General features: G+C 37.0%; 1 protein-coding gene across 8 annotated transcripts in view; it reads left to right on the top strand.

The window, feature by feature from the left end:
- Positions 1 to 27,040, top strand: part of usp54b (ubiquitin specific peptidase 54b) — a 151,846-nt gene that overhangs the window by 41,147 nt on the left and 83,659 nt on the right. For all 8 annotated transcript variants that reach the window (XM_067430212.1, XM_067430207.1, XM_067430206.1 and 5 more), the window contains exon 2: positions 17,602 to 18,287. In XM_067430212.1, the coding sequence (XP_067286313.1) occupies positions 18,141 to 18,287 (147 nt within the window). In that variant the 5' untranslated portion in view covers positions 17,602 to 18,140. The remainder of the gene's footprint in view (positions 1 to 17,601; positions 18,288 to 27,040) is intronic.

Genomic DNA, 27,040 nt, shown 5'->3' with positions numbered 1-27,040 from the left:
GCATCCTATGCATGAATAAAAGTATTATTGTTTATTAACCTCATCTCTTTCAAAGATCGTATACAGACTCAGATTACTATTGTTCAACATTCACTGCTGAAAAGAAGATATCGTAGTGACCTCAAAACTTTGAGCTGTGTGTGCTTGTGTGTAACAAAAATGAAAAAGGGAGGGAAAACAAAACTAGGCATTTTGTGGATTTAAAAAAAAAAAATCTGATATTTGGATAAAAATATGTGATTTATACGGAAAGTGCTCCGTGATCATCACAGTTATCTTGAATAATCAGATCAAGTAATCAGTAATCACAATCAGTGATTATGTAATAATCACAAAGGGCCTAGTGTGTTCGTGACTTTCTTGTGTGTGATGTAACTTTTTTCTTTTTGAGCTTCAGAACTTCTCCTTCGAGAGAACTTTCTATGCAAATGCACCCATTGAGGAGTTTGTCATTCTTTCTCAGACATGTTTAGTCATCATCGCCTGCTTCAAATATAATTGTCACCAAACCAGATAATGACTTGGATTAGTTTAGGCTTTTGTTTGGATAAGAGTATTCGTGGGCATTTAAACAATACTGCCAACCATTCCGCTCCATCTGTTCTTTAAGAAAAAGACATCAGATATCCGTTCCCATACTGGACCGGGATGACATCAGAAAGCTTTGTGCGTACCATCAGTGGAATCCACAGCATAAGACATTGCATTTCGTGACTGCTTAATTCTTCTGTGTGGCGTGTTCCTACTTAAACGTGGCTTTCTCTATCTCTCTGGCTCAGATTCAGGTCACTCCCTATAACACAGATGGTGCCTAGCCTCAGTGATGGATGCTGGAGTATCAGGCGGTTCCGCAGAGCAGAGCGATGCATGTGGAAGTCTTTATCGTACCAGCCGATTGGCAGTTCATCAGAGCACTGCAGCCTCTTGCAGTAACTCATAGCCGGGCATTTTATCCTTATTCTCCTACAGCCACTCTCTTTTCTGATACAGATTTAAAGCAGACGCAATGTGTTCCACAGTTTGTCTGCAGGGGCTAGACCTACAGAGAGAAAAATAATCTTTCTTGAGTGTGATAAATTCCTACTGCTTTTTGCCTATTCAATGATATTTCAGTTATGTAAAGATTCTGCCAGATGGAGACCTTGAATTTAATTGTCCTACTTCACAAATCTATTCAGAACTCTTTATTTGACTTCGTCTTTGGGGTTGCGCAGTATGAATGGGCAAATAAATATATATTTTTTAAGTGTGGTTAAGCTCTGTGGTCTGATGTTTTTACTGATCTTGGGTGGATTTTTTTTATTGGATTACAAATTTGTTAGATTTAAATCCACAATATTTAACTTGTACAAGATGCAACCGACCTGACGTCACTCGTGCTCCTGCTATGTGCAAATGTCACCCTGGGTTTTTGTCACTAGATGGTCGGAGAAGCATGGCCAGAAAATGGAGTGTAATCACACTCTCTGCAGCTATGTGTGAATAGTATAAAGCAAGCGATGTGTTGGGAGAATCATACACGTATAATCTCATGTTTGTATGCATATGTTCATGTTTTGTCATACTCACTAGGAGTGTAAAATTACATGGTTTCAATATTGAGTCTGTGGGTTGTCTAAATGACTAAGTTGTATAATTAGGCTGTTTTTTTGTTTTGTTTTTATTGCATCTGACGCTCTTCATGGCTTATAAAATACTTTTCCTCATATCTGACCAAAGACTAATGTATTATGCAGAATGATATGTTTAATTTAATAAAAGTCAAACTGTAAACGCAAAAAAAGATCATGATTTGCTCAAGAGCTGACCACCAACTCTCTTAAACATCCGTATGATACTGATGGTGCTTTCATAAAATATTGCCTTGGCATCGGCGTCTCCCACCTTCAAAGCCTACATCAGTTCCCTTGCCAAATTTTTTTCCTTCACCACCCCATCCTTAGCTTGAAAGTTGACTCCTTCAACTCAAATCAACTGTTGTAATGCCTTTGTTAACTCTTTCCCCGGCAGTGTTAAAAAAAAAACAAAGTTGCCAGGCACCTCCAGCGTTTTTGATCATGTTCACAAAAGTTGTTGTGGCCTCCAGAATATTTTGTTGTATGAATATGAACAGAGTCTCTGCTTTTAGACAAAACTAAATAACATCTTTTGTTCTAGCTTCATGTCAACGCTTAAATATGGATAAGTTTCATAAAAAAGCTACATTTTGACCAAAGCTGAGAAAATCACGTTTTTGTCTAATGGGTCCTGCACACTGTGCGATTTTTCAAAATCCTTTGCGAATGTCCCTTGTCAGACTGTACGAACATGATCCCCGTGTCACACTGTAAGATCTCAGTTGTCATTAATGTCAGACTGCACGATAGTTTAGGCGCGCTAAAAACGGACGCGCGCAAGAAATCTCACCCGGAGCTTTATATCATCAATGAATGACGCGTTCAGTGACAGTGAGCTGCATTACACGCGGGACTGAAATGCTGGCTACAAATAAGTTTCTAGCTCGCGTTTTGGTCATAGTTGGTCTTGAAAAACCGAGATATTTGACTGTTGTCGTAGGAGAAGTCACACTGCAGGATTCTGTGCCAAATCTTCTGACACTGCCAGAATTTCGTCTGAGGTAAAATTTGATCGCAGCGGTCATTAATCGGCTGCCGGTGAACATGTCAAACTAACGACCAAAGACGTCAGATTTTAGCCTAGGATCTAAAGGAATCTTTTAGGATTTCCTAAATTTGTCTCAGACGGCCAAATCGTGGCCAAAATCGCACAGTGTGCACCTGGCTTAAGACTACTTCTGGATCATATTCAGAACTATGATCAAAACATGAATGGAGTAAATTGAGTCCATCAACAGCCCTATTGCTTGCACAATCCTGTAGCTAGGGCTGGACGATATGGCCAAAATTCATATCACGATATTTTTCTTAATTTCGGTCGATACGATATAATTCCGATATCGATATGAACTATATAAAAGCTTTACAAAAAACTACTAAGAACTGCCACATAGAATGTCTGTACCTATAAACTTCTGAAAAATGTATTGGCCAAGTCTATGAATAGTCCTCCTATAAAACTATATAATATTTTAGAAATAAAACCAGTACAAATAAATTAATGTTCACCTTTTATTTGTATTTAGCCTTTATATGAAAAAGAAATGTGAACTCAACATCAAATAAACATAAGACTCTCACTTTATTAATATTAATATCTTTAAGTTTAAACTATAACATAGGCTGATTATATTATTCTTAATATAGATTAAACAAAAGGTCTTCAGCCAGGATTCAGCCTGACTCAGAATATAGCGGATGGATCTTCTTCAGATGATGGATCTGCTTCACAGCGTACAGTGCTCCTATGCCGCAGACGCAGTTTATTGAGCATTTTCTCAATAAGGAATAAGTTTTACATTTCAGTGAAGAACAATTCATATAGCGCTCTATTTTCCATTTATGCAAAATTATAGCATATATTTAATGCTGCATTTATTTAATTAAAAATGCAGTAAACAACGTAATACAGTGAAGTATTATTCTGATCTACATCATCTGTTCACTACGTGAATATATAGTAAAGTGTAATTTATTTCTGTGATCAAAGCTGAATTTATCATCATTACTCCAGTCTTCAGTGTCACTCATCATTCTCATATTAGGATTTGATGCTCAACAAACATTTATGATTATTATCAGTGTTGAAAAAAGTTTTGTTGCTCATGATGCTCCTTCATTGCTTTCATATATTGTCGCAATCGTCTGACTGTCGATCGTCACCTTTCAGCTCATAACGATTTGTATATGTAACGTTGTCCTTCAGCTGCAGCTCCAGCGTGACAGTAACGTTAGTTCTACGAATCCGCTTTTGGACTTTCTGTGAGAGAGCTTCCTCCTCATATTTAGATACGAATAAAATGACAGGTCATGCATAGATAATTTTTTGTCTCTGAAATTAAATCTTGATGTATTCACGTTGGTTTCTATGTATACACTTGCCCTCAAGAAGCGCGCAATCAACCGAGGTTAGAGAAAGCGGTCTTTAGTGTCCCTGTTAAATTGCCCGCCCTCGCTCCAGGTAACGCCGTTTGGAATCCCGTTCGGAGCGGGTCGACTAGGACCGGTGAGACCCAGTAAAAGTGCGGGGGACACGCCGAACCACTTCCACCCCACTGAATTAACGTTAGTCTTTCTTCTCTTATCAACTATTTCTTTCTCCTTACTTGTGGAAGTTCGTTCAGTCACATTTGTGTTGCGGTCAGGGAAACACTTTTTGTAGCTAAAAGTAAAACTTGCCGCGTTGGATCTATCAGCCTACTACTGCTGAGCACTGGCTGCGTTTCTGTGGTGTACGTCATCGCGCAAGTAGCCAATCATGTTCTGCTCTTTCTGACGGCTGCGCCCTGAACGTCAGTCAGTGAGGAATGCTGTAATATATTTATCGAAATATCGGAAATGTGTTTAAAAATCATATCACCGTTATTGAAAAAAATTATATCGCGATATATATTGATATTGAATTATTGTCCAGCCCTACCTGTAGCTCATCCTGGGTCAACATTTCATTCAGTAACATTAGGCAGTTTGGATTTATATGCTTTAAATGTTGATTATTGCGTTATTTTACATGCAGTATGCAAATGATTGCAAATTATATCACTTGTTTCTGCAACTTTTTGCTTGTGCTTTAGTCAGGAGATTCAGTACTCTTTCAGAAGTTGGGTCCTAGCACCCCCTTGCCTCACAGAGAAAACACTGAAAGCTGAAGAATTCCAATGATCTCTATCATACACCCGGCCTAATACGAGCAAGCAATTGTTTTTTGCTAGTTTCATCCTGACGCAGTTATCATTTTCACATCCTGCACCTCGTTGTTTAAATAGCAAATGCATTTGCACCCATTTGCGCCCCTATGGGTTTGCTGGTCTGTTCAGGCACATTGTTAGTGTGTTGCTATTTTGAGGCAACTGAAATTATTTGCACATTTGACCAACAAAAACCTGGTCTAAAGTCAATAGTGCAGTACTTTTTGTGTTATTTAAAGGGTGAATTATTAATATGCGCCTAGGCAGGTGCACAGTGCGCATACACTCTGTTTATATTACAAACACAGGGACACACAGGGTTTGTGTGCAGCATCAAACAAACATACCAAATATTAAAAATAAAAGTATTACAATGGAAAACATTGTTATTGTGTACTTAAAGATAAAAATGCCTACATGTCATAATGGATAGTCATTGCATGTATCAGAATGACATATTTGCAGTAATGACAAATTAAATTGGCTACTTATTTAACCAATCGTAGCAATACACACATGTATTTAAACTGACTCGTCAGGTTGAAGGTGTCTATATTCTGCCATGTAAACAGTAAATCCGCCATGGTGCAAGCACAACTGGCTTTAAAGGGAATGGGAGATGAAACTCTGATTGGGTTATTGGACGTTACGCCAAAACACACCCATTACTCATTAAGAGAATAGGGACAATTCTTTTAGACCATGTGCCTGGTGCGCCGACCGTTTCCCCCCGTTGTTAACCTTTAGCAAAAGTGGATTCGGAAATGCCCTGAGTGCACTTGTGCCCACTTTAGATCATGCGGCACGTTTAGATTGTTAAAATAGGGTGCCATGTTCAGCTGAGCATTCTTCCTAGTGGATAACATAAAAATGTCCTGCCTAACAAATGTCATCAATGAATGATTATGTTTGTCTTTTGAGGACAATCTCCATTTAGGATATTGGAAAGCTGGTTTAGAATCATCTGTTCTCCTGAGGTTATTTATTCGGTTTGATAGTGTTTGTCAGTGTGTGACTGTGTATCCGAGTAGATCCCCTTCCACTTTAAACTGTTTGTGTCCTTGTATCCTGGAGTTCCTCTTTTGTGGATCATACTGTACAACGTTTGCACAGTTCCATCCAACTTTGGCTGTTAGGAAGTGTTTTTTTTTTTTTTTTTTTGGTGCTCTCTCTCATTGTTCTGATAAATCGACTTAGCCAAAGTCCACACTAGTCTCTTCAGCTTCCCTCCACCATCCCTTGTTTTTTCGTGGTGTCCTCTTTGAAGTGCCTGGTCCTGAGGCTACATGGGGGCGCTCCGTTATAATGTATCTGCTTTCACGTGGTGTCTCTGAAGGAGACGAGAAGGAAAGTCTGTGCTAATTTCTCTTTTCCCTGGAGAAGCAGAACAGCCGTAGTTGTCAGGCTTGAATGGTAAGAGGTGACCGCAAGTTTAATATTGCCCCGCCGTCGTCACAGGGGGTGGTAGTTGAAATGGGATTTGCATTGAGAGCTGATGATTACAGAAAAATATTAACGGTGCGCTAATACAATTAAACGCCCGGGCTGTAAAGCCAGCCAGCAGAAGTTTGCACAGTTTTTGGTTTAGTTTACTGCCATAATTAGTGAAGAGGAAGAATGCTTTATGATCAGTCAGAAAAATAGGAGAGAAATAGGAGCTAAATTGTGAAGAAAAAGGCAGTCTAGAGCTCATGTTTTCTCTTGGCATGCGTGTCTATCCCCTGAAGCACACTTTACCACAGCAAAATTGAATTGAAGGACAACAAAGCCTTTAAAAGGTCCCTTGAAATGAAACGGCTTTGCTGGCATCTAAACTTCTCAGTGCTGGCGGCGTTCGCACTGGCCTAGGTTTACTCGCCTACGCCTCCTCTGCGGATCAATGATCCTTCTGGCTCCATAACAAGTGGAGGAGAGTCCTTCCTGTAAGCAGAAGAAAACCGCCGCAGCATCTAGCAGGTTCTTCCAGGAGCCTGCCTGTGTTTCTTTTAGTGTTATAGTACTCGAGGACGGTCTTAAGACCATTTTTAAAGGTCTTGGTCTTGTCTTGGTCTCACCCACATTTGTACTTGGTCTTCCCTTGGTCTCAGACTTAAAGAACTCTGGATTTAGATTCAAGACCGGTCAAAACTACAACTGCTAAGTTGCCGGTGCATTGTTTGATTTACTTATTAACCTCATTAGTAAGAGAGCTGTTTTAACAAAATTAAGCATGACTACAAAGATGATATTGCTTTTATACAAACATCAATATTATCCTCAACATTATTTGTGCATTTGTAATTGACCAATTCAGATGCATCTTCTGGACCGCCTCTGCAATGCAAACATAAGTATTGTTTTTAATGATTTAATTTGATTTGACGTCTATGTAGTGTCTTATTGTAATTATATTTATTAATTAAAAATAAGTAATTTATCAGGCGGTAATGTGGTGGATCTTTATGAATTTAAGGAGGGCCACATTCCTGACGTCACTCCATTGGTCCACACATTAGGTGGACTTGACTACACTAGTTTCTTTAGCAGGGCTCTAAAGTAACGATGGACCAGTGGTCTGGGGTCAGTGTGAGAGTTATGGGCTAATTGGCAAGTGCTGCAATGTCACTACATCTTTATTGAATATGTTGTATTGTACATGTGTTTACTTGTGTCTTAACTGTTTGGTTTTCTGTGGCATATTGAATGTTATTGCTGCAAATAATTCATAAATAAACTCCTCACTTTGTTGTACTTGTCACGCTATCTGACTAGAATAGATTAGGTGAAACTGTGGGAATGACTTACACTACTCAAAGGTTTATGGTCAATTTTAATTTCTTTCAACGAGAAAGTCTTTTTATTTATTTATCAAGGATACATTACATTATTCAAAAATGACTGTAAAGTGCCGGTAATATTTCAAAATATTTATATTTCAAATAAATGCTGTTCTTTTGAACATTCTAATCATCAAAGAATCCTGAAAAAAAGTGTATCAAGTGTATCTTTATTAAAGTGTTTTTTTTTTAATTCAACATTAATAATAATAATAAAATGTTTCTTGAGTCCCAAATAAGCATATTAAATTGATAATTCACACAAAAATGAAAATTATATGTTTATCTGCTTACCTCAGGGCTCACAGGTGACTTTGTTTCTTCAGTAGAACACAAATTAAGATTTTTAACTCCGACCGTTGCAGTCTGTCAGTCAGTTGTATAATGCATGTGCAATGGTAACATGCATCTATGAGAGTAAAAAAAACATTGAAAAAAACATGCACACTTGCACAGACAAATCCAAATTAAACCCTGCGGCACGTGACGACACATTGATGTCTTAAGACACAAAACAATCGTTTTTTTGCGAGAAACCCTACAGTATTTATATAATTTTTTTACCTCAAATACACCACTATGTCCAACAGCCTTCAGCACGCGATCACTTCCGGTAAGTGAGGTCTGTACACGACAAGGCGTAATTTACGCAAGTGAGCTCTCGCATGTATCTCTACGCCATATCGTATATAATGACCTCACTCACCAGAAGTGATCGCATGCTGAAGGCTGTTGGACATAGTGGTGTATTTGAGGTATCTGGGTGTCGTGAAAGCGTGTCCCTTGGATGTCCCTCAGTTTTGAGATCTCAAAAGAAAAAGAAAGTTCTAAATACTCATTGACCAATACAGCTTGAACTGATTTGTTTCATTTGAGTTGTCTCAACTCAAACCAATGAATTATTTTGAACGTTAGGGTTTACAGCCCAGTAGGCAATTCACCCTGGAATTTTTACAGAGGTTGTGTGAGGAAAGACAGACTTTTATTTTTACGGTATTATATATTATTTTATATTACGGTATTATTTTTATCTGTTATATTTGTACATTTTAAAATATATATTTTTTTATATAATACAATTTTATTAGTAAATGATTTATATATATGTACACCTACTAAATCTACACTCTGTCCTCATTCAGATTATTCAGAACATCTTGAACTTGCATGTGAAAAGGTTTAATGCTAGCAGTGTGGAAGTATAGTGAATAAATTCTGACTCAGCTGGCAAGCAGAAAAAAAAAATCACTGTTGATCCCTGAGCAGTGAACGACACCGGATTACATTGTGCCGGATTCAGCCTGACAGTTCCATGGCGTATCTCTCCTGCTGCGGCTGGCGTACTGCAGTCACGCAAACCCTATCGGTGGGAGGCGGAGAGAAGTGACACGGCAGATACATGCAGACAGATGTCAGTCTCTATGCGGGCTCCAGGCATCAGAGGGGTGGTTTCCTAGGCTCAAGAAATGTTTCAGCCCTTGTGCTAACGATTCATTTTCAACTTATTACGCTCACTCCCAAAGAGAAACATTTTCTATCTCTCATTTTTTAACTTTAGTGCTATAGCTAAAGAAATGATTCCTCATGCCTGATGCTCTTTTCCCCGTTTTGTTCAGCCATGGATTTGTTGCGAAATGGCTTTCATTTTCTCTGAGGAATGGAAAGGAAGAATCATTGACCATTTAGCAGCTGGGTTCAAAGACACCACTAGACTGTGTCACACTGTGGAAATAAGATATTGGTTGGGTAAAACCATATAATGGGAATACTGTTCCGTCATTAATGAATAACCACAGGAAAAATGTTTACCAAATTATTAGCATTCTAGTAACTATGCAAATATGTAAATCACAAAGACTCTTCACAGGTTACATATGTCAGCTCCACATAAACTGAAAGTTGTTTCGACAGAGGTGATGTTTAAGTCTGTCACTTTTGTGGCCATGTAAATGGTGAGGTGCTCTTCAGGGTTTGTGAGAGTGTTCATGGATGAGTGAGTGTGGTCTCCAGTGGCAGCACTATTCAGTGCTCTGTTAATGGCTGTAGCTTCAGTGAGAAATTGCTGTGCTGCACTCTTACATGTGTGCTCTTGTACTTTTCCTGTAGTGGCTCTTCTTTTGTTTTTATGGGTTATTGAAAACTCTTGGTCCATCCTGCGTGATGCTGTTTTTTATGTTTCACATACACGTTTAAATTTTACTCCTGCTATTTTAAAGTATACACTATCGTTCAAAAGTTTTTTTTTTTTTTTGTTGAAAGGAATGAAAAGTTTTATTTGGCAAGGATGCATTAAATTGTTTGATTTAATTTGTTGAAAATACATTATTATCTTACAAATGATTTATATTTCAAATAAATGCTGTTCTTAAAACATTCTCTTCATCAAAGAATCCTGCACTGCAAAAAAAAAAAAAAAAAAAAAAAAACAACTTACTTATTTTTGTCTTGTTTCTAGTCCAAACATCTAAAAATTCTTAAAACAATAAGTATTTACTAGACAAGCAAAAGTAATTGTCTTGTTTTGGGAAAAAAAATGACTTAAAATTAAGAGAGTTTTTGCTTAAAAATAATCTTAATTCAAACAGAAAACAAGATTAAGATTATTTTCACCCCATTGGCAGATTATTTATCTTATTTTAAGCAAAAACTATCTTAATTTTGAGCTATTGTTTTCCCAAAACAAGACAATAATTTTTACTTGTCTAGTAAATGTAAGAATTTTTTGATATTTTGACTAGAAACGACAAAAATACTAAGTAAGAAAAGCATTTTTTGCAGTGTGAAAAATGTATAACAGTTTCAATATCAATGATAATAACAAAAAACTTTCTTGAGAACCATATAAGAATATTAGAATGCTTTCTGAAGGATCATGTGACACAGAAGAATTACACTCTAAAAAGTGCTGCGTTAAAAACAACCCAAGTTGGGTTGAACATGGACAAACCCAGAAATTTGGTTGTTTGAATCCAGTAAATGGACCCATTCAAACAACCCAATTTCTGGGTTTTCCCATTTTCAACCCAACTTTTTTTTTTTTTAGCCTAGCACTTTTTAGAGTGTAGGGAATGACTACAAAAAATTCAGCTCAGTCATAAATAAATTATATTTTAAAACTGAATATTTTAAATTGTAATAATATTTCACAATAGAACTGTCAGTTTTGCAGAGAGAGTGCAGGCTCATCTAATGTACACCTGGTATTAAGATGCGTTTTGTTCGATCAGATCACAAGTAGAAGACGAGGGAAATGCATTCATGTTTACACCTGGGGCCTCATGCATAAAACTTTCTGTAGATTTCATCCCAAGAGCTACAATTTGTGCGCACAAAGTTTTCAAATTAAAACTATGTATACGCCACAACCTGCGCAAAACCCAGTCAGCGGAAGATTGTGATGCATGAGTTTTCAAGATGCATCACCACCCCATCTCCTCCCCAAAAATAACCATGTATGAAGCTTACAGTGCCTAGTTTTACTATGCATTGTTTAATATGTATATCATTTCCATATGTATATCCCCATCCATGTGATACCATGTTTAATAGTAGGCTACAAGACATTAGGGAAATAAGAGATACAGACTATAATTACCATTTTAATTGCTTTAAGCGAATCAAGTTTATGCAATAAATGAAGGTTAACATATTCAAGATGTTTATACAGTATATTTTGATTGGACTTTTTTTTTTAGTCTTACTCTGGACCTATAACCAATGACTTGAAATGACAAATCTCGCACAATTTACATATGAACATGACCAGAGATGACATAAACACACGGAGAGCAGCAGCTTTTGTTTCTGCTCTGATAACTGCTATACCACCCCTGATTGGCCATTGCGTTCAAGAGATCAACAAACATGTCTATGATTGGCTACATTTCTCACTGCTGCAAAACCAGATTGTAAATAGAAACGTTCTCTAGAGCACAAACCCAAACATCCACTGTAGCATATGCCACATCTGTTTTGCTCATTTATTGTAGACCTTTTGTTTTGTGGTCAGTGCCTACCTGGTAGCACCCAATGTGAGCCATGTAATGAAACAATAAAAAGGTCATTTCGAGTTTATATTTCACAATTCTAAGAATTAGTGATATCAGAATTCTGTTATCAACTCGCAATTGCACAAAAAAAGTCAGAATTGTGAGATCTTAAAAATGAGAGACTAATACAGCCTAAAAATGTTATGTTTAAATGTTACCTATATTAAATGTTATAGGTTTGAATTTTATGTCATGCTGTAACTTTAAACAATTTATTATGCCACTATAACCTGCATATATGAATTTTGTATATATCTATTGTTTACATCAAATACATGCTTTAATAGTAGACTACTCATCGCCAGTCTGTGGCTTGCAACCTTACATTTCTAGGTTTAGCTTCATCTTCGATTACGGTATTCTATAGATATAAAGACCGTCTTTCGATTCTGACATCCAAAGGCATAAGACCCTTTTTCTCTTTTCCGTGGATTTTGTCCGTTTTCTTCCACTTGTTACCACTGTTTTTCTGCCAGCACAATGTGCGTGCAGCTGCAAATGACGTAACCGTGATGTTGACTCCAAATTGGTCTATTACAGTATCAGCTGAGGGTTGTATTGCTTTCCATTTGAGAGTGAACATGTTTTTTTTTTTAACCCTTTTTTAATTTTTTTTTTTTACAAAAATCTCCATGTGATCAAACAGTAATTGGCAGACATCCTGCAGTATTGCTGCAGACCCCAGTTTGAAGACCCTTGTTTTAAAACAAATCTCTTGATATCATTATCCCAGTTAAAATAGGATTAATCGTGCAGCCCTATGTACTGTAATGAACCCTGATGAAAATGTTTCTCCACAGTTCTGTTTGCCTTGAGATTTCATTGGTCATGTCAAACACAGTGCTTATTGCCTACACAGTTCTACAACAAATACTAACCCCTAACCCACATCCTAACCTTAACCAATGAAATTGTGCACGCACAGGATTTTTGCTGTACTGGCTGAATCACGCCAAACAGAACTTTGGAGAAATTATCTTCATCTGGGTTCATTACAGTGCATAGGACAAATTCCTGTTTGCTCTGTGAAATAAGAAAAATACAATCCTGGGATTTTTTTTATACGGAGGCCCAAAAGAGGTGAAGATCAGGGATCATGAGAGGCTACAAGCTCATCCATCTTTCTCCCTCTCTCTCTTAGTAGAATCCCAGTGCCCTCTGTGTGGTTGCCAAGGTACCTCCATGGCTGTGGATCCTGGCAGTGTGGCACTGGAACTCTGCCATTTAACGGAATTAAAAGGGGATTTAGGGAGATGCGTGTGTGCGTGTGTTTAGGGGGATTGGTGGCCAGCAGAACTGTGAGGTATGGAGGCGGGGTTTTGCGGTTGCCGCACAGTGCACCAGTGTGTTACGTAACGTGTTTACTAACACACTAGCCAGGAGGCGATTACTTCCCATAGTTCATCCTGACCTGATCTGATTGATAGAGGCTCTCAATTGGTTCCTGAGCGTCTGATTGTTACTGGTTTAATGAGACAGCCCTCTCCGCCCAGCTCCAGAGGACACAGCCTTTTTAGAGCTGTTGGTCTTCTGCATGTTATTAGGTGCCGTATTGGACTGAGCTTGTTTGGATAATCAGAAAGGCCCTCTACCCGCTCTCTCTCATTAGTTCACTCTCTCTCTCTTTGTCTCTTTTGTAATTGTTGGCTATGTTTTGCTGTGCTCTGCAGTGAATTGTATAAATACATAGACCCTGGTGCAATGGTTGCACAGTGCCAGCTAGTGTATGACAGTATTGGTTGGGGCATCGCATCGACCAGCACGTTGCTTTGGAGTGGTGGTGGACTGCGCTGTCGTCATGGCAGCACATGACACACAATTTTACCGTGTGCTACTCAAGTGACTTTAACCGTGAAAAACTCCTAAACTGACCTGTAAGATGCATGTAATAGACTTATTTAAATAAATTATATGTTAAAATAATGGGGGGAGGGGGGGGAAGTCATGTACATGACATTTGGATTTTGACACGCTTTTTTGGTAGCCTAGAAATCTAGACGCACCCTAGTGGCAGCAAATTTAATCGCCCGCGAGTGTCGTCTAGCAACTCTCAATACCCTTCTGAGCTGTATTCGCCTAACTCTTGCTGGGCCAATCACATCGTGTATAGAGTCGGTGGGCGGGGCCATAATGACGACGGCCGAGTTGCGTTTGCGTGCTTCTAGTAAACACAGAAACTGGCGAACGGCGGTCTTTCGAACCAGCTTTGACCACGACTCTGGAAGACTTGGAGTTAAGCTTTTCTCTGAGAAAAGAACAAAGAACGGCACTGAAGTCATTCTTAAGAAGGGAAGATGTGTTCGGAGTTTAGCCGACCGGATACGGTGAATGTTTAATCTATCAACAAGCTCTGTTTCACCTTCGTTGCTCTGGTTGGTTGTAGCGCTATCCTATCGTGTGCAGAGGGAGTTTGAAAGACAACCGTTTATCCCGCCCCTCGGATTGGAAGTGAATCAAACCTCACTTAAATATTTTACTAGTCACTTTTATATTTTATATTTTTATATTTTCCTAACCCTAACCCTTCTGTTCTCGCCATCCACGAAAAGCCAATGTTGATTCTTGTTTAATTACGAGCTGAGTTGCATTTTCTTTTAGCCTGCAGATTTTTTTTTTTTTTTTTTTTTTTTTTACAGGTGATTTCCCCAGAGTTTTGGGATTTTAGTGGCTTCATGTCAACTTTTCACATTCTTTGTGACAACTAACCTATGACATTCGCACGCTATACATGCTTCAAAGAAACCGGAGCAACTTTTTTCTATTTACAGATATGACTAGATCCGTTGATGATACAAAAAAGCCACATATTTATTATTTAAAAACATTTAAATACCTTTAAATGTTGCTCTACTGTATTTAATACATTTAATAATAATAATAATAATAATAATAATAATAATAATAATAATGTATATAGAAAATATAGATATGACTCTTCAGTAAAATATCACTTCATGGATAATTCAATATTTTGGATATTAAAAATATGAAATATATGAGAAACATGTAAATATCTAAATTAAATATCTGAGTAACTTCAAATAACTTGAGTGTTGATGTTTTCCTCATCCTTAGTTGTATTACGATACAGTAGAATTACAATGTAAAATTAAATGAAATATATGAAAAGTAATGTCCAAAATATTTAATGATCCACAAAGTAGTGAAAAAGTCATATCTATATTTTCTATATACATTATTATTATTCATATTATTAAATGTAGTAATACATGAACAGCAAATTAAACAAATAAAATGTTTGCTTTACAACATGTATTACAATGCAGTAGAATAAGAATGTATCATGTTTAGAGTGTTTTCTGTCCTGTGTTGACACTTTTTTTGCTGGTTGTGCTAGCAAACTGTCCCTTTTTCAGTGAACGTAACCTTTATTTTTTGCTAAAATCGTTTAGCATACTGGTAATTCATTTAATTACCGATGTCATTGAATCAATCAGCAGGTGATCATGAACATCCCTAGCTTGCACAGTGCTGACCTTGATTAAGAAGAGCGGGAACCCCACGTGACACCTGCCTCAAGGTCTGTCACACTCACTATTCTTCCACGTTAAAACATCCCTGTTCATGCCTCCGCCTCAGGAGAACAGGTCAAACTGCTGGGCCTCGCCCGGGCTCCGGCTGGACCATGTGGACAGAGTGTGCATTGTGGGTGTGTATTTATGTAGGGGTGGGAATAGGACATTTGCTCAGCATGCCACTGCCTCCAACCTGGCAGGAGAGCTCTGTGATGCAAGCTGTGTCTCTGCAATGCTGCTGTCTTTACTCTCCCATTTCCCTCCCTCTTTACCTTCCTCTCTCTCTCTGTACTTTCTAATGGTTGAAAAGGGGAGAGGATGAGGGTATGAAACGTATGACGGTCCAAATTTGTTAGAGTGGAGGTTTTGCGTTTACCTAAGTTGATATATTTGGATAGCAATCTGTGTGCAGTTATGCTTTACTGTATGTACTGTACATATGAGAGAGGTAAAAAGACATAAAGTGATGTGAAAATAAAAATAAATATAGCCTCATTAGCCTGGCCTTAATCTACAGTTTTATGTGCAATTGTTTTTCATTGTTTGTGGAATGCGCTTTATATGTGTGAATATTTCTATTAGTGGCAAATTGCTAGTCACTGCAGGGCGCATAAAACTACATTTAAGATTACACTAAAACTTCATTGTAATTTAATACATATTTAAATCATAAATTTTTCATTAAAAAAGCATTCATTAAAAAGCATTATATCATCATTAGGCACTCAAAAAGAGCAATTAAAAAGAACACTTCATTTTTTATTTTCATTGAACAACATACAATATATATAATTTATAATTTTTCTCTTTATTCATTAAAATTCATAATATCAGTGTCTAATGCATACATGCAGTTATAATAGTCATTCAAATTCAAGTCTTATCATAATTGGTAAAACCTGAGAGCCAAAGGCCAAAGAAAGGAAACACCAGTATTTTTTACTTTCTTTAGATAATATACAATATTACTATTAAATACTGCGGTAATCCTGTAGTGCTACCTTTCACAACGTTCCCGTAAAATCTTCATATGGTTCCCCAAAAAAGTACAGTTTAGCGTATAGGCAGTCGATTCATTAAATGATATTTATAATTTTCATTCTGTTATTTATAAAGCCTCTTCTCAATAGAAATTCATTAAAACCTGGCCTCCTTCCCTGCATATCAGCATTAGCATTAGTTGTTCTGCTTTTTTGGGCTAAAGGTTGCAGGCTTGCCATCCTGTGGCTTTGCTGTAGCTTTCTAATAATCCCAACGACATCGATTAGCTTGATCAGGTGTGTTAGGGTTAGAGGTGAACTCTGGAGGGCAGTAGCCACGTTTCCACTACCCTTCAAAATGCGCAAATTTAGATTGCGAATTTAAATTGTGAATTAAAATTACGGCCACTGGAAACACCAATTTCGCCAAAATTCCCATAGACGCTCGCATGAGGTGGTTTCTCAGGCAATTTCGAAAAGGGGAATTTTCACAACTGCACTAGAAACCTTTTCTGCTTTTACAGGTCCCCTGTCGTGTGTAAAAGTCAATCTTTCTTTACAGACGACGATATGTTTGGACAGAAGATGAGACAGAGTTCTTTATTAAACTTATAAAAAACAAGAGAATTACAGGAATACTGAATTCTAAACCACAAAGAAATGCCACAAATGATCAAGACCTTGAAGCAGATGGGAGGGAGAAATACCCATAAACACCTCCGAAAGGAGCTTTCCTTGCCATTAATGCTCGGATAACACACCTCCATCTCCTTCTATTAATAATAATGGCCAGTGTGGCGGCTGGGATATACATAAACCCGACATATGTGGAATACATTTTGGAATGACTTATTGCAAAAGAAAAATAATGCGTTTTATTCGCATAATATCAGTTAATGTAAATGCTGTCATTTTGTAATAGTTTTTTTTTTTTTGACATTTAGAAAATAACCCAAACATTTGCTTCAAATCTGTAACGGAAACGTGGCTACTGACCCTTTATGACCAAAGTTGCCCATCCCTAGATTAGAGACAATTCATTTCTTTTAATCGATGCAAACCAAAATTTAAGATCAAAAGTTGAAGAAAGAAAGAAGAAAATGTTCAAATGAGATAAATATTTGACAAATAAATAGCATTTTATTTTCTTGGATTATCCAAAATATTGTCAGTCAATGGGTAGAGAAATATAAATAGAGGTATGTGCATTAGACACATAATCCAAAATGTAATTTACTACATTCATTTTCTTTTGTATAAGGAAAAGTACAATACAATTTCTGTTAAATTTTAAAAATGCTCTTTTTTTACACACTTTTCAGGAAAATGAAAAGGCTCTTTTTTAAAGTTTTCTCTGCAAGTTTTTTGAAGAAAAAAAAAGTTTTTGAGTGTAAATTATTTTTTCTTTTTTTTCAGACCAACTGGGCTAAGAGAGAACACATTGTGGAGGCTCAAAAGTGAAGATCAGTCAGCGGACAGAAAGTGGACACAGCTTTGTGAGGACAGTGTCTTGGACCACATAGACACAAGTACTTACTCCAACAAATACTGCAACAGTCACACAGCTGGTTTTAACCAGGCCAGTATTTGCGTTTGACCCCACTTTACCATCTCAGGTGTGGGGCAGCGTTTAGACAGACAGACATTAGTGAGATTCACTCGCCCTCCTCGAGAGAAAACATCACTTTCATATTCACACCTGTTAGCAGATTCCTCCATTATAATTTTTGTTCTGTACTCACGGACCAAACACCCATCTCTGACCCACATATTCCTCTCTCATGGGAGTAACATAGAGAACAGCCCAGCCAAGACATTCTCTGCTCACTCTCTCTTATTCACACACACACTCGTCTGCACCGTATTCAGGATGCCCTCCTCCTCCAGCGTGATTAGCTGGGGAAGGATGTGGCTCTTGTGGTGATTGGAGGGGGGAGCGAAGCGGAGCTGGACCCATGTCGTGGAAGCGGAACTACTTTGCGTCAGGCAGCAGTGGGCTGCAGGGGATGTTTACCCCACGCACCATGACCTCCATCGCTCCCAGCAAAGGCCTGAGCAATGAGCCGGGTCAGAACAGCTGCTTCCTTAACAGTGCGCTACAGGTAGGACTGAAATTTGCCTTATGAGTATTGCATTAATGTGTGTTTTACTATACAGATGCTGCGCACACAGGGTCCAAATGTAACATGCCAAGTGACAAATGCAAGTAAGAATTGTCTTTAAAGAAATTGTTGGCTTGTAGTTTTATTATAAGCTAAAAAGTAATACAAGCAGGTTCCCTGTGGTCTCAGAAAGCCTAGTAAAATAAAAAGTTGTCATAAAAAAAAGTTGTGTGTATATATGATTGAATAAATTATTTTATGTTTTCATTTATTTTAAAATGTAATTCATTCATTTGAGGGCAAAGCTGGATTTTCTGCATCATTACTCCAATCTTCAGTGTCACATGATCCTTCAGAAATCTTCTAATATGCTCATTTGCTGCTCAAGAAACATTTTATTCACATTATTATCAATGTTGTAATGTTTTTGTGGGATTTTTTGATGAATAAAAAGTTCAAAATAGTCAAATAGATTTTTGAAGCATGTATTTACTTTTGATAATTTTTTTATGTATTCATATTTCACTATATTTTTTTTTGTGACAACATGCCGTTTTAGTGACTGGGTCATTTTGTAATTCTTTTGGTCATGAAAATTAAACGAAAACTAATACCTTTGTCAAAAGGACACTAAATATACACTACAATGTATGTACCCAATTTCTCAATTCACCTACCTTTAGGCAGTTTTCAAAAAATTGTTAGCAAAAAGTATCTTCTGGACCTTGTGTGAACAGCACAGAACAAACGCGATAGCTCAAAGAGAAGTTGTTGCGCGGTTGAAGCAGTATTTAGTATGCTGGGGTGTCTGTAGAGTTCATTCAGAGTGTTCTGGATTTCTTCCTGTTTCTTTCCCATTTTATCCTTTTCATGCTGCTGTATCTGATGTCACTGTTAGTCTCTGCCGGTCCCAGTTTAGCAGAGCTTTATCTGGGTCTTCCTTGTAGGCTGTCCTCACTTACACCAATATGTCTGGCCAAACAGTCTGTCTGCTCATAAATTAAACATCCCTCTCTGTTACCTTCCCAACATAGCCTTGGACGTTTCTCTAAAAGCCATTTGACTGCTTTTATAATGAATGTTCAAAACTACAACCCATATTTTTCATATTAAAAAATTTTCATAATAGACTAGTCAGTAGACCTTTTTTGTTTTTAGATCTATCTATCTATCGATCGATCGATCGATCGATCGACAGACTACTGGTCTAAAGTTTTGAATAATTCAGTACAGTAATATTATGAAATGTTATTACAAATTAGTTACTACAAATTCTTCAAATTGAATTTATTCCTGTGATGGCAAAGCTGAATTTTCAGCATCATCACCCCAGTCTTCAGTGTCACATGATCCTTCAGAAATCATTCGTATGTGTCAATTTGGTTTTCTTCAATGAACATAATTAATTATCTGTAAATCAATAAATAAGTGATTATTACACTATTGAATATTGGCTAATTGTTTAAAAACAGCTGATGATCAGGGCCTTTTGTATCCTGCCAATCTAAAGGGTGTGGACCGCAGTTTATACAGTGTGTGGAAAAAATGTCTCTTGAGTAGAATTTAGAGCGGTCAAAGTTAAAGCGACAGTAATGCATTAAAAAAATTTAGGGCAAGGATCCCTTTGGTGATAGAGACATGTATCTATTTTGACATGCCATATTTATCCCGTGCTATAGTTATCATGTAAATTGCAATTTTGAAAGTGAATATTGCATTTATATGTAGATGTCACTTCCAAAAATTGCAGCTTGAAAAATAATAGTTTTATTTAATGGATTATAGCTATATTGCCCGGAAAGTGTGAAAGAGCGTTCACTTTACAATCATTAAAAAGCATTTTTTAATGAGCGCAAACTCAAAAACTCCAGAGCGCAAACTCAAAAACGCTAATCGGCAATAATATTAAACTATAATATACTGTTACTGTATCAACTGAGGGTGTTCTTGCTTAGATTTCAGTGCACTTATATTTAAATTCGACTTTGTGATGTTTTATGTTTCAATTTTTTTTTCCAAAACAAATTTTTCTACATAATTAATTAACAGACCCCCTGCAGTACCACTGCAGTCCCCTTAGGGGTTGCGGACCCCAGGGTTAAAGGAATAGTTCACCCAAAAATGAACACTTAACTAGAACACAAATTAAGATTTTTAACTCCAACTGTTGCTTGTATAATGCATGTCAATGGGGTCTAATTCGGATTTGAATTTGGGTGAACTATCCCTTCAAGAGCCATGCATTAAAGAAATCTTTAAAAACAATTATGTTAAAGCATTTTCTATTGATCCAATAAATTAATCGTCATTCAAACTAGTGTTGGAAAGTCTATTAATAATTGTTGATAATTTTAACCTCTAATATTATAGTTATATGTATAGTTTACAGTATTAGTTTTATTTTTTCATTAAAAAAAGATCTAGGCCTATCTGAAATATTTACAAGTTAATCAATATTAAATAAAAAATTCTTTAATACTGTATACTGATATATTTTTGAGACAATTATCATACTGTCTATACAGTAGCTTAAAGGGGTCATAAAACACAATTTCACTTTTCTAACTTTAGCTAGTGTGTAATGTTGCTGTTTGAGCATAAACAACATCTTCAAAGTTACAATGTTCAAAGTTTAAAGCAAAGGGGGATATTTGCTTTAAAAAAATCAATTTTTAAGTACTACAGCCAACGGCCGGTAGGGAACTACAGCCTTTTCCTCCAGACTCACTGACAGCAGCAGCTCCAATATTTACATAAACCCCCAAGAATATTAAATAAGAGGGGCAAAGCCATTTTTTATTGCTGTGGAATAGAAGGCTGGAGTGCCGTCGGTCGGGCAATGCTGACAAAACGGTGTTATTTTCATCCGGATTGCAGTTCCACTTTGTTCAGCCTTCCTAGGAACAGGGGAGTTAGGGATCAATGGTTTTAGCGCGTTGACTGGTGCTGAGCAAGAGACTGAGTGAGTGAAAGACTGACTGAGAAGTGTCTTTTAATGTTTATTTTAGGTTTCATACACTTCAAATTACATTACACAATCACAAAAATGTCAAATATATCAGGTGAAGTGGATGATCTTAGGTTGTAAATCCAGCAGGCCCAATCTCCGTCAGTGTTTAAACATATAATGGTAGCGCGTACGCAGACTGCCCGTGATAACTTTACCGATCAACTAACACAATCATTTTCTACCTTGTTCCCTCCCATAATGTCACATAAGGTGAATTCAGGGTGATTGGAACACTTTTCCCAAGTCATCTCAATGCCAAAAACTGTCCCAATCACCTTGATTTCACCCTATATCAGGAGAAGTGGATGATCTTGTGTTGTAAATCCAGCAGACTCCGACTCCCTGTCAGTGTTCAAAACATGTAATGGTGGCACCCCACCCACAGCTCGTGATAACTTACCGATCATCAAACAAGTGAACTAGGTGGTTAGCGAATCAGAACACAGCTGGGCCAGCTAACCAATCTGAGCCCATTGCGCATTTTTGAGGGACCGGCTTCATATCACATATTACAGTGCACTCCGCAAACACAATCAAGCCTTCAAAAGAATGTTTTACCACCCCTATAAGCATTCAACAGCATAAGATGTATGGATGCATATATAGTTTCATTGATAGGTTGATTGATACATTGATTAATTGATTGATTTAAACATCAAAAACATACAATTTAAAAATCATCCCTCTCTTGTGCTGTACAAAAGAGGGAGATACAATTTATACAAAGAAAGAGAAAGTGAGAAAAAGAGAGAGGGTGACGAATAAGTTATCATAAAATTTTTATTCTCCTCACTTTAGAGGAATCCTTAATAATCACTCTATAGTCGCTGTAACAGCGCTGGACAGGGATGAGAGAGCAGAATTATGCTCTAGGGTTTTTTCATGTTTCCTTTTTGTTCAGTCGCAACATACTTAAAAGGGCTAAATCAAATCACGGATCCAGTGAAGTCAAACTAACTTCTTATCAGCCGTTAGACAGGAATTCTATTAGCGAGGCCCCTCTAGATTAGCTCATCATGTGTGAGACTGTAGCACTGCAGCCAATTCTCCAAAGAATCATCCATCTTGCATCCTGAGTGCACTGTTGAATATGGGTTAACGTGGACTCCCTAGTCCAGAACTACAGATCTGTCTGAGCTTTTCCAAAATGAGCTCAGCGGTGGATGCGCTCATTTTCAGCTGGATCAGGCCAGCCAGGTGTTTGGGAGCAAAAGGTCTGTGCTTGATCTTGCAATAGAGACTTATTAATAGGTAATGAAAAATGAAAATGGGCTATTATACTAATCCTGTGGTCGGAACACAATGCAGGGAAGAGGATTGGCTAAATGAGTTATTTGACAGTCAGGGTTGGGTATTGAGATCCGGTTTCAGTTTAGAGCTGGTTCCAAAATTCCAGAAACTGGGGATTTCATAAGACGTGCACATTTTGATTCCTCTTATTGATCGTGTGCTTTTTAATTTGACTTTAAACCATTTAGGCGCAAGAAGACCCACACTCTGTTTTCTTCAAATACATCCAAAGCGTGCAAACTTAAAAAGTGATTTTAAACCATTCAAGCACAAGAAGACCTGTGACACCCAAAATGAAGCCGCCTCTCATACTGTGAAGTGCATGATAAGTTCTTCTGCATATTTTTGCTTTTGAATAGACAAATACACACAAAAAATTCAAAATATCCTTGTAAACATAGTCATTCATATTAACTGTTGACAAAGAAAACATGTGTCAAAGTATATTATTAGGAACACCTGTTAAATTTTTCATTAATGCAATTATTTAATCAACCAATCACATGGTAGTTGCTTCAATGTATTTAGGGGTGTGGTCCTGGTCAAGACAATCTCCTGAACTGGAATGTCAGAATGGGAAAGAAAGGTGATTTAAGCCATTTTGAGCGTGGCATGGTTGTTGGTGCCAGACGGGCCAGTCTCACAATCTGCTCAGTTACTGGGATTTTCACGCACAACCATTTCTATGGTTTAGAAAGAATGGTGTGAAAAGTAAAAGTCCATCCGCTTTCATCCAGTTTGCGGCAGTCCTGTGGACGAAAATGCTTTGTTGATGCTAGAGGTCAGAGGAGAATGTGCCGACTGATTCAAGCTGATAGAATAGCAACTTTGACTGAAATAACCACTCATTACAACTGAAGTATGCAGCAAAGCATTTGTGAAGCCACAACCTTGAGGCGGATAGGCTACAACAGCAGTAGACCCCACCGGGTACCACTCATCTCCACTACAAATAGGAAAAAGAGGCTACAATTTGCATGAGCTCACCAAAATTGGACAGTTGAAGACTGGAAAAATGTTGACTTGTCTGAGGAGTCTCAATTTCTGTTGAGACATGCAGCTGGTAGAGCCCGAATTTAGCATAAACAGAATGAGAACATTTATCCATCATGCCTTGTTACCACTGTGCTGGCTGGTGGTGGTGTAATGGTGTGGGGGATGTTTTCTTGGCACACTTTAGCCCCATTAGTGCCAATTGGGCATCGTTTAAATGCCACGGCCTACCTGAGCATTGTTTCTGACAATGTTCATCCCTTTATGACCACCGTGTATCCATCCTCTGATGGCTACTTCCAGCAGGATAATGCACCATGTCACAAAGCTTGAATCATTTCAAAGTGGTTTCTTGAACATGACAATGAGTTCACTGTATTAAAATGGCCCATACAGTCACCAGATCTCAACCCAGTAGAACATCTTTGGGATGTGGTGGATTGGGAGCTTCGTGGCCTGGATGTGCATCCCACAAATCTCCATCAACTGCAAGATGCCATCCTATCAATATGGGCCAAAATTTCTAAAGAAGCATTGATTTCTTGTTGAATCAATGACACGTAGAATTAAGGCAGTTCTGAATGTGAAAGGGGGTCAAACACGGTATTAGTATAGTGTTCCTAATAATACTTTAGGTGATTATAGGCACTATATAGCACTTTTTTTTTTTTTTTTTTTTTTATTTAGTTCTTTTTGGTCAACAATCAAAATTCCAGTTGCAATCATTTTACACAAAATAGCACTAGTCATATGGGTACATACATACAATACTGCATATGCATGCACACATACATAACCATAAAATAAATACATTTTTAATAAATTACATTTTTTTTAAACAAAATAAAAAATAAAATAAAGTTTACACTCTTATTGACCAAAGGTGTAGGCTGAAGCTAAAGCTTATTATGCCTACCCTTAACTCCACACAAGCTGCACTAATTGACATTAATTTAATACATCAAATATAAGATATTCTCAATGTGTGTTTGGAAGAACATACATCGTTATTATTATATTTTTCATATTTATTATTATTATTATTATTACTATTATTATTATTACCATTATCATTTCCATTACCACTACCGTCAGTCATCATTGCCATCATCATTTGTTATATTTTTTCATAACTAGTCCTTTATAAATTATTTTAAACTGTATTAATGAATTAGCCTTTTTTAATTCATCAGGGAAGCTATTCCACATCTGAACACCTTTATTTGATGGGCAGTTTCTTCTTAAATTGGTTCTACAATATGGTATATCAAACACATATGTCCCTCTAAGAGCATAATTACTGACTCTCAAATTAAACATAGCTTGCAAGGACTGTGGGAGTAAGTGTTGCCTTGCCTTAAACACCAATATAGTAGTATACAAATCTACCATATCATAGAATTTTAATGTTTTCAGCTCAGTAAACAAAGAATTTGTTGGGGTATTATATGGAGAATGTGTGATTATTCTTATGGCTTTTTTTTGTAATAGAAAAACTGGAGTAGTTCTAGATGTATATGTATTTCCCCAGATTTCTATTCCATATGTTAAATATGGAGTGATGAGAGTACTGTACAATATATATAATGCACTTTTATTCAAAATATATTGCAATTTATATAAAATTGCAATTGTTTTTGATATTTTCTTTTGAACATTTTGTATATGATATGTCCATGCCATTTTATGATCTATAATCACTCCTAAAAACTTAATGTAATTAACTCTTTCTAATATATTATTATCAATTTTAAGTTTAATATCATTTTCTATAATTTTATTACTAAATACCATGAATTTTGTTTTAGATAAATTTAAAGATAATTTATTTGAATCGAACCAACTCTTTAGTTTGTACAGTTCTCTCTCCACTACCATTACCAACTCTTCCAGATTTGGACCTGAGCAAAAAACACTGGTATCGTCAGCAAACAAGATATAATTGAGTACATCAGACACCTTACAAATCTCATTAATATAGAGCAAAAATAACTTGGGTCCCAACACCGAGCCTTGTGGAACTCCACAACTTATTCTCTGCAATTTAGACTCTACACCATTTATATGCACATACTGAAGTCTATCTGTCAAATAATTTTCAACCCACGAATGTGCTATCCCCCTGAAACCATACTTTTGCAATTTATGTAATAAGATATTGTGATCTATTGTGTCGAAGGCTTTTTGTAAATCTAAAAAAATTCCAACAGTGTACTGTTTTTTATTTATTGCTTGTGTAATATGTTCAACTAAATTAATAACTGCCATTGTTGTGGACCTCTGTGCTCTAAAACCAAATTGTTGTTCTGTTAAAATATTATTTAATTCTATATAATTGTCCAGCCTTTTCACAAATAATTTTTCTAATATTTTAGAAAATTGGGAAAGCAAAGAAATGGGTCTATAATTAGAAAACAAATGCCTGTCACCATCTTTGTGCAGTGGGAGAACTTTGGCTATTTTCATTTCATTTGGAAATATACCAGTTTTAAATGACTGGTTGCAAATAAAAGTAAAAGGCTGAACAATGTCATACATTATTTTCTTAACTATACACATATCCAACCCATTTTTATCTACCGATTTTTTTCCTTTGCAATCTCTCACAATTTGTAATATTTCATTTTCATTAGTTGGGCTTAAAAAAAATGAGTTTGAGCTCTTATGTATAGAATCAATACTTATAGATTGAAGGCACTTGATTGAGGCACTTGAAGTGGTTCCCCTATGATTACAAGCCAATTAACTATTTTAGTGCTATTTAAAACCATATTTATTTAGTGTATTGAAATCAAAATTAGAATTGATAAGCAGATAGCAATCGGAATTGCTAAAATTCAAATTATACCCAACCCTAGTGACAGTGGCTCTCTGAAAGGAGAGCAATTTGCACTTCTCACTGTTTCCTTGAGAATTAAAGGGAGAGTTTGGCCAAAAATTAAAAATTCTGTTATCATTTACTCACCCTTACTGTGACAAAGAGACTGGGGCGTTTGGATCCATCTGCAGTAATTTATTAACACAGGTGAGTCAGCAGAGGCATGCAGACAGATAGTTTAAAACAGCAAGTCAAAAACACAAGAGCAAACACGAGAAAGCAGCTAGAGACAGTGTATAGGTAAATCAAGACTTCACAAATTAACAATAAACAGCCCAGTCCACATAAAGGTGAGCTGAGGGTCCACAGGTGATACTGATGTAATGATAATGAGGTTAATCAGGGGAAATGTGGTATAAAACAGCAGGACTTAGAGAAGCGATCCACCATGGAGAAAATAGTGGTAAACCCCTGGGACGGGGGTAGATAAGTCACAAAATCCACTGCGATGTGCGACCAGGGATGCTGTGGAACCGGCAGAGGTTGTAACAATCCAGCTGGTTTGAGATGAGAGGATTTCACAGTGTTACAGACAGAGCATTGATGAATAAACTTTATGATGTCAGATTGGAGGGAAGACCA

Source organism: Pseudorasbora parva, chromosome 21 (assembly GCF_024679245.1).
Source record: "Pseudorasbora parva isolate DD20220531a chromosome 21, ASM2467924v1, whole genome shotgun sequence".
NCBI classification, from domain to species: domain Eukaryota; kingdom Metazoa; phylum Chordata; class Actinopteri; order Cypriniformes; family Gobionidae; genus Pseudorasbora; species Pseudorasbora parva.
Note: the sequence above shows the minus strand (reverse complement) of the source record. Positions and strands in the feature narration are given on the sequence as shown.